General features: G+C 41.8%; 1 protein-coding gene across 1 annotated transcript in view; it reads left to right on the top strand.

Moving 5' to 3' along the window:
* The window catches only part of LOC311310233 (solute carrier family 28 member 3-like), a gene marked incomplete at both ends in the record, with an annotated part of 36,469 nt that overhangs the window by 3,033 nt on the left and 18,436 nt on the right, over positions 1-15,000 (top strand). Inside the window, 8 exons of the mRNA XM_084439656.1 lie at positions 196-385; positions 5,528-5,672; positions 6,804-6,917; positions 7,000-7,077; positions 7,249-7,329; positions 7,904-7,984; positions 8,123-8,248; positions 14,547-14,677. Coding sequence (XP_084295782.1) covers positions 196-385; positions 5,528-5,672; positions 6,804-6,917; positions 7,000-7,077; positions 7,249-7,329; positions 7,904-7,984; positions 8,123-8,248; positions 14,547-14,677 — 946 coding nt within the window. The remainder of the gene's footprint in view (positions 1-195; positions 386-5,527; positions 5,673-6,803; positions 6,918-6,999; positions 7,078-7,248; positions 7,330-7,903; positions 7,985-8,122; positions 8,249-14,546; positions 14,678-15,000) is intronic.

The following is a 15,000-nucleotide window of genomic DNA, read 5'->3' as shown; positions in this document are numbered from 1 at the left end:
TGTGAACACTCCAATGTTGATATCACCTGTAATCGGGTATGTGGTTCTGATATTGACAGTACGAGTCTGTTTTTATCTGATCGATACTGACCTATATGGGCTTTGCACTTGTTAGTCTACATAGCCACAGGTAGGGTCAGTAAACAAGATTAAAAGCTTTAATGACAACAAATATGTCTGTGGTTCTGATCCCAGGCTTCATCGCCGTGGTGATAGCGGCGTGCGTGTTGAACTTCCAGCGTGCGCTGGGACTGCTGGTGCTGACCCTGGCAGCCATGTTTTTCCTGCTCTGGGATTGGCTGATGGGTCGCTATGGCGGCCGACTGTGGGACGGCCTTGAACCAGTCAGGGCAGTCCTCCACAGACGCAGGTTCCTGATCAAATGGTGAGGGGTCACTCTGTCTCTGTGCCTCTCTCTCTGTCTTTGTCTCTCTGCCTCTCTCTCTCTCTCTCTCTCTCTCTCTCTCTCTCTCCCACTGTCTCTCTGTGTCTCTCTCTGTCTCTCTCTTTCTCTGTTCTTTTCTCTCTGACTCTCTCTCTCTGCCTCTCTCTCTCTGTCCCTGTCTCTCTGTCTCTCTCTCTCACAGTCTCTGTGCTTTTCTCTCTGTCTCTCTGCCCTTCTCTCTCTCTCTCTCTCTCTCTTTCTTTGTCCCCGTCTCTCTGTCTCTCTCTCTGTCTCTCTCTGTGCCTCTCTCTCTCTCTCTCTCTCTCTCTCTCTGTCTGTCTGTCTCTGTCTCTCTTAGTCCGTGAGCTAGGACTAGGGCCACCGTTGCCATCTGGGGGGAAAAATTATCAAGGTGATTTTTGGCAAGGTATACACCCCTATAGGGCTAGAAAAGATGTGATAGCATTGCAGCTGTGGTAGCTTTCTCTGTGTTCACCAGGGGCTAAATTGGGCCGGAGCTATCCAGGGCTCAGCCCCGGGCACATAGGTTCCCAAACACCATCAGCTGGACCTCAACCCTGGCACATCTATCATCAACATTTTATTATTATTATTCATTTATTTTTTTAAACATTTTTTCTCTCTTTATTGTTAAAAGAATGCACCCATTTCATTTTCACCATTGTGATCTCACATGCTGTTTCTCTATGTGGAGATCACATGATAAGGATCTCGAAGGCAGGTTAGTAGATAGTAGTGGATATATTTAAGGGCAAAAAGGTGCTTTTGATATAAAAGGTGGGGGCTTCAAGTGTAGCCACCTCAGAGAAAAGGCGTTCATCTTTCAAAAACGTCAGTTTCACTGAAGTAACAAAATAATATTGACTGTAGATATGGCAATGCAGACCGAGTTACAAAAGTCAATGGTGCAATGAATGGTTCCTGGCAGGGTGGTAGTGGAGTATAGGCTAGCCCTGAATAGTATAGACTGACCAGGTTTAGAACAGTTTAATGTCAATTGCTGTGTGACTAATAAACAAATTTCATTTCATTCGGTTCCCCTTTCTCAGTGTTTAAGAAATAGTAGGAAATTGCTGATTTGACATCATTGAAAGGTAAGACCAATGTGTGTAGGGAGGGGAGGAAATTGAGAGGACAAGAGGAAAGGGGGGGAGGGAGGAGAGGAAGAAAGGAAGAAATGCATTTGGAGGAAAGGTTCTGATTGGTCTGCATGGCTAGGGCTTTCTTCTGAAAGGACTCTGTGCTTTAGAGTCATCATGGTCCACTCTTGAGACATGCTGTGTGACACATGGACTGGTCATTCTACGTTGGGAAAATACTGATTAATACCATTTATTTTTCTTCTCTTTTCTGGAAATCGCGTTGAGTTGCTCTCAAGCCCTAGAGTCACAGTCAGAGTAAAACTGCGGGCAGGTTATCTTTTCTGTCATGGACGAGTCTGTCTGACGTTTTTCTTGGAGTTGACTCGTCAGGCGTGTCCTTTCATTTTGAGCAGACTTCCTCTTTTCATTCAAACCTTTATTTATACTCAAAAACACATTGAGGTTATCCTCATTTACAAGTGCGTTGAGTGATAAAAATTATTAAAAGTCCATAACAACATAATATAGCACAAGAATAATCAATTAGGAAATATAAGAAAATACATAATTTCATAAACAATCACAGATTGAGACACAGAAGTTATTTACCATACTTCTAAATAGACCATATTCAGGAAGTGTGACTATTTAAAAAAAATCTTGGAGCTGGTTCCAAGAACTTGGAGCCAGTGCAGAAAAGGCAGCTTTACCAAAGTCAGAGGACATAAAGGGGGTCTGTAAAGTGAGAAAGTCCATAGACCTTGTAGAATATGGATTTGTAGAATAGTTCAACATTGATGTGAGGTATAGAGGCAGCTTTCCAGTTAAAGCCTTGAAAATAAAGAGATACCAATGTCTTTTTCTTCTCGTTTCTAAAGGTCAGCCAACCAACTCTGTCATATAAGATACAATGGTGTGTATAAAATGTATCATCAGTAATGAATCTAATAGCAGAGTGATATACAGAGTTTAGAGGTACCAGATCAGTAGCTGCCGCATTGCTATATATAATATCGCCATAATCTAGCACAGATAAAAATACAGCCGCTACAATTATTTTCCTACAAAACTTGGGAAAACTGGATTTATTTCTGTATATAAAAAAAAAATTCTGGCGTAATTTACCTGTTAAGACATTAATGTGGTATTTAAAATTAAATTAATCATCCAGCCAGATACCCAGATATTTATATTCTGAAACTCTTTCAATGTTAGATCAATTTCTTGTCTTTATACCTAGAGTATTAAAAGTGACTTTTTTACTTCTAGTAAACACCATAAACTTTGTTTTGCTGGCATTAAGCATCAGTTTAAGATTAGCAAGAGCTACTTGTAAGTTGTCAAAAGCAGCTTGTAGATGCTCAATAGCTATCTCAACAGAAGCAGCAACACAATAAATTACACTGTCATCGGCATAGAGGTCGGCGTAACAATTATTAAGAGAGGACACAATATCATTGATATATAATGTAAAAAGTACAGGGCCCAAAATTGACCCTTGTGGGACACCTTTTGTGACAGGTAAAAAAGTGGACTGGATATTCCCTGACTTCACACATTGATATCTTTCAGATATGTAACTTTGAAACAATGCACAGGCATTTTTATCAAAACCAATCCTGGATAGTGTGTAATAACAGTGTGTGATCAACGGTATCAAAAGCTTTAGATAGGTCTACAAAGGGGGCTGCACAGTGTTTCTTTTCATCTAATGCTGATCTAATGTCATTAGTAACCAGGGTGACAGCCGAGATTGTACTGTGGTTTGCTCTGAAACCGGATTGATGAGGATTTAAAATTGAGGAAAGAAAATCTTTCAACTGATTATTAACCAATGTTTCCAAAGCTTTTGCTAAAAAAGGAAGCTTGGAAATAGGGCGGTAGTTGTTACGTTCTGCCCTATCACCTCCTTTATGTAGTGGAGTCACATGAGCAGATTTCCAAGCCCTAGGAATTTTGCCAGTGGCAATACAAACATTAAAAATATGAGTTAGTTGCTCTAGAACTGTGGGATCAGTCACTGCTAGCTTTAAAAATGAGGAGTCAAGTTTATCCTCTCCAGTAGGACATCTAGAATTCAAAGTTTGAATAGCCTCAACAACATTGATAGAGGAAAAAGGTTGAAATTTAAAATGGGAGGGACATTCAAAAGGAGTGCTGGGTGTGGGACTGACAGTAGGGGGGTTAGGATGCTCCTTCTCTAAAACATGACCTGCATTAATAAAATGCTTATTAAAAGCTAAGCATATTTTATCCTGCTCAGAGATTTGGCGGTCATCTAATACAACATGTGTGGGTAAAGAGCTAGCTTTTTTTTACAGCAATGCTACACCTGTTCCTAATCTGTTGGAACTGGAACTGAACAACGCCCAGTGAGCAGGGTCATCTGACTTTCTGGCCCGAGATCAGGCAGAATTTCTAACCCTAACCCTAAGGCTAAAAGCTCCTGGGAGAACCACGGTGTTACTCGGTTCTTCACTCTTAGCTTTTTAAAAGGGGCATGATTGTCAACAACCGAAGTAAAGGCTTCCAAGAAGGAATCTAACAATGTGTGAACATCCTGGTTCTCAGATGTATAAACAATGTTGCTCTGTGCCAAGTCAGCCAAAAAAGCTTGCTCATTAAAATGCTTTAAGTTTCTCCTAATGACCATGTGAGAGCCAGGTCTCTTGGGGCAAGCACTCCTAACACACAGGTTATAGGGCAGTGATCAGACACCCAATTAAAAAAAAAAACACTAGAAACAATTTTCTTTGGTTGGTTTGATAAAACCAGATCAAGTAATGTAGACTTTGATGGGTCATCCAAATTTGGTCTTGTAGGATCAGTGATTAATTGTTGTAATGACATTCGGTCACATAACTCCTTTAGATGGTTAGAGTTGTTATTTAACCAATTCAGATTGATATCACCTGTAACAATCAATTCGTCATCAGTATATTTAGAAAATAAATCTAAAAGTGTATCAATGGCATCCTGCTTAGCATCAGGGGGTCTATAAACCCCAACTACTACAGTACTACAGATGTAGGGCCCAAATGAACTCTTATACAGATCTATTCAAAACACATTGGTTTACTGATGGATTCCAGGACAGTAACAGAGAGAACATTTTTCACATAGGCTATGATGCTTCCCCCTGATCTATCAGCTCTATCCACTCTGTAAGGGTAAAAACCAGGTACAGCGATTTGACTATCTGAAATACTCTCCTTTAACCAGGATTCACCAAGGATCAAAATGTCAGGATCTGTCTGGTGGACCAGAATATTAATATGATCTAGTTCTAATGACCAGAGACAGGCCATTTGATCTCAAAGATAGATCATTAAAGGTTTGATATTTGCTATTCTGAAGCAGTATTAAGCCCCACCATCACTGCTGCCCCCCCCCCCCCACACACACACATAAATCCCAGGCTAGTTTAGTCTCATTTGATTGCATTTGCACCTTTTCCCAAATAATAACGAGGGTAGGAAAAATCAATCAGTCTCCATCGCATTTGTGCTTTCATGAATATCGTATTGGGATTCTGGTACACTTATGAAGCTACCACTGGTGCAATGCTATCATATATTTTCTAACTCTAGAGGTGTATACCATGCCAAAAATGACTGAGCATTATTTCTCTCAGACGACCAACCCTACTGGCTCACGGACTATCTCCCTGTCTCTCTCTGTCTCTCCTGTATCTCTCTCTGCATTTACCTCTGTCTCTCTATCTCTGCCTCTCTCAGTCTCTCCTTCTCTCTCTCTGCCTCTCTTTGTCTCTGCCTCTCTCTGTCCCTCTCTCTGTCTCTCTCCGTCTCTCTCCCTCTCTGTCTGTCTGTCTGTCTTTCTGTCTCTCTGTCTGTCTCTCTCTCTCATTCTATCCCCTCTCCTCTCTCTCTCTCTGACAGTTCTTCTTCATCCACTTTCCTCTCTTGTATAATGTCACATATCTCCCCTTGAATTACTCAGTGTCTTTCTCTCCCTCTCTCTCTCCCTCTCTCTCTCTCTCCCTCTGTCCCTCCCCCTCTTCCTGTGTGTCTGTCCTCAGGGTGATGTGTGGGCTGCTGTTGGTGGGTCTGGTGTGCTGGCTGGTTCTGGACACGTCCAGACACGGACCCAGAGGGCTGGTCTCCTTCGCTGGTCTCCTCTGCTTCTTACTAGGCATACTGATCTTCTCCAAGAACCCCTTCAGGGTAGGATGCGCACACACGCACACACACACACACACGCACACACGCACACGCACACACAAACATGCACGCAAACACATACAGACACGCGCACATGCACACGCACACAAACACATACTGTACACACACACGCACACACACGCAAACACATACACAAACACACACACGCGTGCACACACACGCAAACACTCACACACACATGCACACGCACGCACACCCGTGCGTGCGAGCACACCAAGGTTATAATAGTTTTGCTTTTTTCATTATTTTTTATTTTTATATCGTTTTAACTTTTTGTTATCAATTTCAGTTTAGTTTTGATTAGTTTTAAAGCAGGTTTGCTAGTTTAGTTTCGTTTTAATTTTTTGAAAATGCTTAGTTTTAGTTTAGTTTTTATTAGTTTCAGTATTAGTTTTAGTTTTTTTTTCTTCTGTGCTAGCCTTGTCAGATAATCCTGATCTCGTGAGCTCACGTTGTTTCACTCCGTGTGAAACAAACCATCTGGCGCACGTCAGGTTACTTCTGCACAGGGGCACAGCTAAATAAAATAGCGGATAGATTTCATATCCACCCAAAATACTAGGCTTATGTATGAAATGAAAAAGACTAAAACTAAGGACATTTTCTCTATAATTTTAGTTTATTTTTGTTAGTTTTATAAACACACAATGCAGTTTTAGTTAGTTATCGTTTTTTTTTAAGTCTAGTTTTTATTTTTATTTCAGTTAACTAAAATGTTTTTTCACACCTAGTTTTCGTTTTTTAGTTAGTTTTCGTTAACTATAATAACCTTGGCGCACACACACACACACATATAAACCATGGGTTGTGAGAATCATTGAAGCTGAGTAAGCTTGGAAAAGTACAATGAATTCAAGGACTTTTAAGGAATTCTGTGCGATGAGCTTTATTCATGCAGTAGCATCTCTCTCTCTCTCTCTCTCTCTCTCTCTCTCTCTCTCTCTCTGTCCCCCTGCCTTTCTGTCTCTTTGTCTTTCTGTGTGTCTCTGTCTCTCTGTCCCCCTGCTTTCTGTCTCTCTGTGTTTCTGTCTTTCTGTCTCTCTCTCTCTCTCTCTCTCTCTCTCTCTCTGTCTCTCTCCATCTGTCTGTCTCTCTCTTGCTCTCTCTCTGTAGGTGTCATGGCGGACGGTGCTGGCTGGTGTGGCGTTGCAGTTCGTGATTGGCCTCATCATCCTTCGGACGCAGGCTGGCTTTACTGCTGTGGATTGGCTGGGCGTACAAGTGCAGGTATAAACACGCCCGCACGCCCGCACACCCGCACAAACAATCAGGCTTCAGGTATTAAAACAATGCTCTCTCTCACTAACAGGTGTTTCTGTCCTACACTAACGCTGGCTCCAAGTTTGTCTTTGGTGAGAATTTAGTTGACCAAGTGTTTGCCTTCAAGGTATGTGTCCCGCCCCCCCCCCCCCACACACACACACACTCTTACACGCAGATAACAACACACAAGCACGCCTGTACACACACACAGTATGCACTCCTGCACACAAACACACACACGCGCGCACGCAAACACACACGCACACACTTTTATCTGTGCTGTTTGGGTGTGAAGGTGCTGCCTATCGTGGTGTTCTTCAGTACTATCATCTCCATGCTCTACTACCTGGGGTTCATGCAGTGGCTCATCTTCAAGGTACTGACCATCATCATCACTAAACAAATCAACTCAAATTGTTGTTATATCATTTATATAACACATTTCATACATAAAGGCAACACAATATGTTTCACAGAAAGAAAGGGGGGGGTGTACATATACTTTACTGATCCTACCACAAATTTTCCAGAGGGGAGCAAAAAAAACAGTTCTTCCGTTTGAACCTATATACTGTAAAAAATAAATAAATCCTTGACCGCTCTCAACGAGACGATCAAGCAAACTCCTCGATTTTTTTTACCGTATTGCTGTTATAGTACTATCATCATCATCATCATCATCATCATCATATTAATTTGTTGTAGCTAAGCAGCTCTGCCTGTGACTTGGCAAACTGACCTTGCAGAAGTGCTCTTTGGCCTAATGGTAGATGCCCTGCAGGTTCCCATGTAATCTCAGGTTCGAATCCCACCTGCTACTATTCATCCATCGTATACTATGGCAGAGTCACTGGGGATAGTGACCGTAGCTTTACAGCTCTATTTTGCTTGGTAAAGTTGTGTGACCTTGTACATGACCTCTAACCTGACTCTGCACTTCCTGTCTCCAGGTTGGGTTCTTTATGCAGGTTATCATGGGAACCTCTCCAACAGAGTCCACGGTTGCCGCCGGAAACATTTTTGTGGGAATGGTGGGTGTTGAACAGAGTGATGGAAAATGATGGAGGACGAAAGAGAAAAGACTTTCTCTTTGTAAAAGAGGCTCCTCTTTCTCTCTCTCTCTTTCTCTCTCTCTCTCTCTTTTTTTTTTCTCTCCGTCTACCTTCCAGTCAGAGTCCCCTCTCCTGATTCGTCCGTACCTCTCCCAGCTGACCATGTCGGAGCTCCACGCCGTGATGACGGCCGGCTTCTCCACCATCGCCGGCAGCGTACTGGGAGCCTACATCTCCTTCGGGGTGAGGAAGAGGGGGAGAGACGACTGGGGAGGAAGAGGGGAGGAGAGGAGGAGGGGGCTAGAGAGGAGGAGCAGGGCTAGGAGGGACGAGGGAGAGGGGGAGGAGAAAGATGAGAGAAGTACAGCAGATGGGTGGAAGAGAGAAGGCAAAAGGGAAAGATAGAAAGAAAGGGAAAGATAGAAGAGGAAGGAAGGAACTCTAAAAGAAAGGGTGCTGTATAGAACCATTTGTAACAAGACCCCTTTGAGAAAAGGTTTCCCTACAGTTCCAAACAGAACCCTTTTCAGCACTATGTTGTGCTGTTTGGAACCCTTAAAAGTTCTTCCTCACCTGAAAGGGGTTCTATATGAATCCTACCGGCCTGAAAAGGGTTCTATATGAGAATGATTTTGCTGCAATGGGTTCAACTTTTGTTTCTGGATAAAGGTCATGACTTGCTGTTTTGCACTTCGCTTTAGGTGGCGAATAAGTAGACCCAGGACACAGTGGGTTATTTGGACATCTACTAGGATCTTGATATTATATTGATATGAAGATATGAAAGTAAAGTATTTGCCCTTAGAAGTAAATTGTAATTAAAATGGTTCTTAGCTAAGTAACCTAAGTGTAGGCCAATTGTAATAATATCCTGAATGAACAATTGTAAACATAGTACTCAACAGAATAGGTAATACGCAAGTCTTGATTTAAACTTTTCCTAAATGCTTTATTAAACATACAGACATGCACATTAAATGTAGCCATAAGTTATTATTTTGCATGTGCTCTCAGGACATGTTGTGGTTGTGACCATCTTTGTAAAGAAGATAGCCATGTAATGCACATGTATACAGTAGTACAGAGCAAGGTTATAATAGTTTTGCTTTTTTCATTAGTTTTTATTTTTATATCGTTTTAACTTTTTGTTTTCAATTTCAGTTTAGTTTTGATTAGTTTTAAAGCAGGTTTGCTAGTTTAGTTTAGTTTTTATCTTTTGAAAATGCTTAGTTTTAGTTTAGTTTTTATTAGTATCAGTATTAGTTTTAGTTTTTTTTTCTTCTGTGCTAGCCTTGTCAGACTATCCTGATCTCGTGAGCTCACGTTGTTTCACTCCGTGTGAAACAAACCATCTGGGGCACGTCAGGATACTTCTGCGCAGGGGCACAGCTAAAGAACATGGAGGATAGATTTCATATCCACCCAAAATACTAGGCTTATGTATGAAATGAAAAAGACTAAAACTAAGGACATTTTCTCTATAATTTTAGTTTATTTTAGTTAATTTTGTAAACACACAATGAAGTTTTAGTTAGTTATCATTTTTTTGTAAAGTCTAGTTTTTATTTTTATTTCAGTTAACTAAAATGTTTTTTCACACCTAGTTTTCATTTTTTAGTTGGTTTTCGTTAACTATAATAAACTTGGTACAGAGTCAGTTGTCTATTGTATAGAATAGGTGTTCAATTGCTCAAGTGTTCTCAGGTGTTGGTTTGAGTGTTCGAGTGTACAGTGATGCATAGTCAGTTGTCTATTGTATAGACAAGGTGTCACGTGTTCACTTGTTGGTCCAGGGGGTGGCATGTGTGCCATTGTTATAATTAAAGTGAGGGCCTATGTATAGTACAACCAGAGTACTATAAACAACTGACTCTCCACCACTGTACACTTGAACCAACACCTGACAACACATGAGCAATTGAACACCTTGTCTATACAATAGAGAACTTACTCTGCACTACTGTACAGTATACTTGACATGTTATGTAATTGCACTGCCTGTATTATGGACACAGTCACAGCCATCCATGATCTGATACTGCTGTCTGGCCTATGTCCTGTCCGGGTGGGGCTTGAACCTGAAGACCATCTTTGGGGGGGCTGGACATCAGCGTTGCACAGCAGCCGACACCTGACTGGTGTTGCATCCCGGTGTTCTCTGGCCTCAACCACACCAGGCATCCCAGCATCAAAGCTGCAACAGAACAGAAGGGAGAATATTGGCCAAAAATAACATTTATATAAAGACTTTTTTGTGTCGCGTAGACATACAGTACATTTAATCTGCATAATAACATGATATGGTGGTGAATAAAAACAGTGGTCAGAGCAGATTCCTGGTGCCACAGCACAGGTTGTGTTGTAGTCCTATCCCCAACTGAAAATATTGATCTAGTGATTAGTCAACCCATTGCTAAATCACAAACTACTAAGCTATCCCATAGGAATGAGCCTATAACCATACCAGCTGGGCAAGCTGACTTTGCTAGCTACCTAACCTAGCCCTAATGATATTGTCCTGCTCGATTGCTGTGCAACATATCAACTGACCAATTGTTAAATGTATTTCACAACACTGGTTATTCTACTCACGAGACAGTCCCAGTCAGCTGACGTTGCTTGCTGTGTGAATAGTTTAGCTACGTACGTTGTGAGGCAAGTGTTGGTGACAAGGGCCGTGTCCGAATTGCATACTACTTGCTATATAGTAGGCGAGATGCAGCATGCTGCATCAAAACTGTGCATACTGTATTTCGCCTACTATATAGTAGGTACTATATAGTAGGCGAAATCGGCGAAAAAATGGGCGTAAATGTAGCATAGTCCAGAGCATACTGTTCCGGAAGTCGAGACGTGAGACGTCACTGGGCAGTGAGAAAAATAAAAAAAGATGGCGAACGAAGAGATCTCCGGGACCGCAGCGGGAGTTTTCAAATGTAAGTATTGACTTAATTTGTCGATGGAAAAATTATTTTTCCGGACAGATATCTTAGTTATAACGACTCAGAGCTACAAATGCAGTTTTGTGTATATAGGTGGGGTAGAAATGACATTTCGAAAAAGAACGTCATGATAGCTAGCTGCTTGCATTGATCTCTGTGGTGGACGTTACGTTAGCTCGCTAGCCCAGCTAACGTTAATAGGCTGCTAACGTTACAGGTGTTCAGACGGCTCTTGCTCAAAACGTATTAATGTCATAGCTTAAATGTTATTATAGCTAGAATCAAGACAAACAGAGTAACATTTCCATGTAATATGACCATGATTGCTTAAGAAATGTATAAGAAATGTCGAAATTGTGATGAGTTGTTAAATGGCTAACCTAAGCCACCGAGCCTAACGTTACTTGAAGTTGTTTAAACAATTGTCTGTTCATTCCATGATTTAAACGAGTTCAACTGTTCATATATCATATATTAATGTATTAGTATTCATTGTCCCATAATACTTCTGGATGTATTACAGGGACCAACGACCACACCAGGGACGATGATCCTCTGGAGGACGGCTGCATGGGTGGCCCCCATCGCCTCTTCCAAGACCCTGTACCACTTCCACGAAGCGGCTGTGGCCTCCCCTCCCTCTGTGCTGACCCCAGTTCTGGGGCTCTTTAGGTCCTATGAGGTTAGATAACAGTTTTCTAGTGTCATACAAACTGTGAGTCCCTATCAATATCTTTGCTATCATGTAGCCTGTAGATCAAAATCACCTTGTACATGGCTACAAGGTTCTCTGTGTGCTTTATCCAGGCTGTCTCCGTCGTCCCCTGCAGCCCAGCTTCTAAGATGTAGGTCCTACATAAATCAATATTCAAAGTAAACAGACCGCTGGATTGCTTCTGAACAACAATGCATACGTTAGTTAACTTACTCCAAGCCTTTCAGCGTGGTGTTTCTCTTCCCCGTAAACAGGGAAGAGTTTGCCGTCCTCCAGAGGGAGGACCGGCTGATGTTGAATCATGATGTTGAGAGAGAAGGCAGAGATGAAGGCTGAGTGGAGGGAGGAAAGGGGGTTGTTTAAGGAGAGGGAGGACCGGCTGATGTTGCTTCTAGAAGCCTCAGTCAAAAAAAACTGTTTTATCTTGTTCCATTATTGTTTGTTATTTTTTATTAAATGTATTTTCTTGAATTAAATTGGTGTTTGTGTGTCATTCCTTGTAATGTATTCCCAGTCAAAGAACAAATGTCAATATACCTAAAACCAGTCATTAGAGTAAAAGAACATTCCTAATGGACATTGTAGTTTGCAATTAGGCATAAAAGACGGAACACACATGTTGGTTCACAATGCTTCATTGGAATTATTCAGAGACGGTTATGAAAGCTTCACTGTTTAATGTGTCTGACTAACGACTACTTGATAAGGGAGTTACATGTCCAAAGCGCTCTGCGTGTTGTGTTAAGACCTTCCAAGTTACTGTACATGACCTGTAGACATATCAAGACAATGTGTCTGATGTGTAGATATTACACTTTGTTGAAATGTTAATACATCAAGAAGTAACCTTTACATGTATAATGGAAGAAACACAACCATAAACATTTCTTGGATATTTTTATTACACAATGGTCTTCAAATATACTTTTGACTTGTTTATATTTGGTCAGATCATTAGCTTTCCTTGCAAAAGGTACTGACAGGATAACGCTGATCTGTTGTCTCCCCCTAAAATACTTAAACTGATTACTATGTACAGTGTTACACATAAATTTAAATACAAATACATTTAAACAAATGCCTCAAGGCTGTCTATAACCAACTGATCGGTGTTTAAAGCCTCAAGGCTGTCTATAAGGAACAAGGCAAAGCACACTCATGAACTGATAGACTGACTACTTATGGCAGGATGTGGGTAGTCGTGCTCACCAAGAGCTGCGATCCAGGCAGCTTGTGCTGGTGCTGATGCTGCCGCTGCGAGACACTTTCTGAGGCCATCTCCAGGGTTGGGATGATCTGCAGCAGCAGGACCATGGCCACCATCAAGGTCTTCAACCTTTAAATGGTTAAATGCAATTAGGCCTACTGTAAGTCGCTTAGCAGACACACAAAAGTGTCTGCTAAATAAATGACTAAGGTAATGCTGGACAAAAGTGTCTGCTAAATGACTGATGTAATGTTACCTCCAAAGACTAGCACATGTGTGTGAATGACAAGACCATTGTAAAGGGTGAGTACTGAGAAAAGCTCTAAATGCAATGAATTATTATTATTATTGCTATTATTAGCACCTCCATGGTCTTGCCCCATCCTCCTGACCATCACCAAGGTTCCTCTGTGTCGATTTTGACAATCTGAAGTCCCTCCTTGTGTCCGCGCTGTCAAAATAGGTCCTCAGCAGGGACGTGGAGGTTGACTTGGTGAGGACCTCTGTCTTCCATGTGAGCCTACAGGGGGAATATTATTAGGACAAACTTTAACTCATTTGTGCGTATGGCATATACTTGTCTTTACAATATGATAATAGATAGATGTCATTATCTGTAGAGCTAAAATGTAACATTACAAAGCAGGCGTGTAGCGATGAGTAAACCCAGGTAAACTCAGTTTAACCACCTCTTTAAAATGAGTTGAGTTTTATTGTTTTGCTTACCTGCCTCTCAGAATCTATTTAATATAACATCCCTGGTACAGATGTAACAGTATAGCTAGCCCCAAGCCAGCACATGCATGTCTATCAACTAACCTAGCTAACTAGCGTAGCTAGCAAGCTAACGTTCAATATTTACCTCAACTACTGTACAAGCATGTCGAGAAGACCTCATGACGGCTCTTCTCCTTGCAGCGTTAACACGTCTTCTCCTGGCGGCAGCAGCAGCCGCACATCCCATGCCAGGAAAAGGCTACATTTTTGTGGATAATACACAAAATGATCACAGAAAACACCGGATAATTGTACCACAGGTTCGCGGGAGTAAACAGTATCGTATCCCGTCACTTCCGCTGGATGACTCGAGTAGCATGCTGTATTTTCTCGCATACTACACGCGTTTTGTGGAACAGTAGGTACTATATAGTATGCAGTATGCATACTATATAGTGCCTACTATATAGCATGTAGCAGGTAGTATGCAATTCGGACACGGCCAAGGACTAGCTAGCTTGTAGTAGCTAACCTTAGCTAAAGCACTTTGAGAGAACGTGCACAGTAAACCAACTCCAACTCTTCAGGCCTTGAGTTAGGTAGCTAACACTAGCTAGCGTGTTGGCTAGCACTAGCTAACGTTAGCTAGCTATCATTGGGCTTCATTTCCTGAACTTAGCTTTAGCTTAGCGTGCAGCCAGGTTATGGGTTACTGTTTACTTCAGATATTACTCTACATTTCAACTAGCCCTTCTCAGTCCCGTTGTCACATTCCGCACGCTCATGCCAGACAACTTTCCTTTGCTGGTCCATTCACTTTGCCGTCAAAATAAATCGGTGTCGGCCTAGTTAGGAGAGGCGCTCATATTTATAAGTGTCAGATAAACATGAAACTTCACTTACCTGCCCCCCCCCCCCACACACACACACACACACTCACACCTTCTCTCCTCCTCCCAGATTTCGCCATCCCATCTGCTGACAGCCTCCATGATGTCCGCCCCAGCCTCCCTGGTCGTCTCGAAGACCTTCTGGCCAGAGACTGAGACCACCAAGGTCACCGCCAAGGACGACATCAAACTGGAGAAGGGGTCAGACACACACACATATATAGTTCATGTCATCTAATCGCTATAAGATAGCTAACACATAATGGCCTACCGTGTATGCAACATCTCTGTAACTATTGATCTACTCTACTGAGTCATGTCTCTCTTATGAAGTCTTTAGTCCATGTTTAGTGCTCTGTAAATGTCCCTAGCCAATAGACGTAAACATTTTACGGGAGCTTGCTCGATCGTCTCGTTGAGAGAGGTCAGGGAAGAAATTTTTGCTTTCCTCTGAAAAATGTATGGGTAGGATCTATGTCCACCCCCTATTGCTCTTGGTAAAGCGCATTGTGTATGAAATGCGC

Source organism: Borostomias antarcticus (genome assembly GCF_949987555.1).
Source record: "Borostomias antarcticus genome assembly, chromosome: 6".
NCBI classification, from domain to species: domain Eukaryota; kingdom Metazoa; phylum Chordata; class Actinopteri; order Stomiiformes; family Stomiidae; genus Borostomias; species Borostomias antarcticus.
Note: the sequence above shows the minus strand (reverse complement) of the source record. Positions and strands in the feature narration are given on the sequence as shown.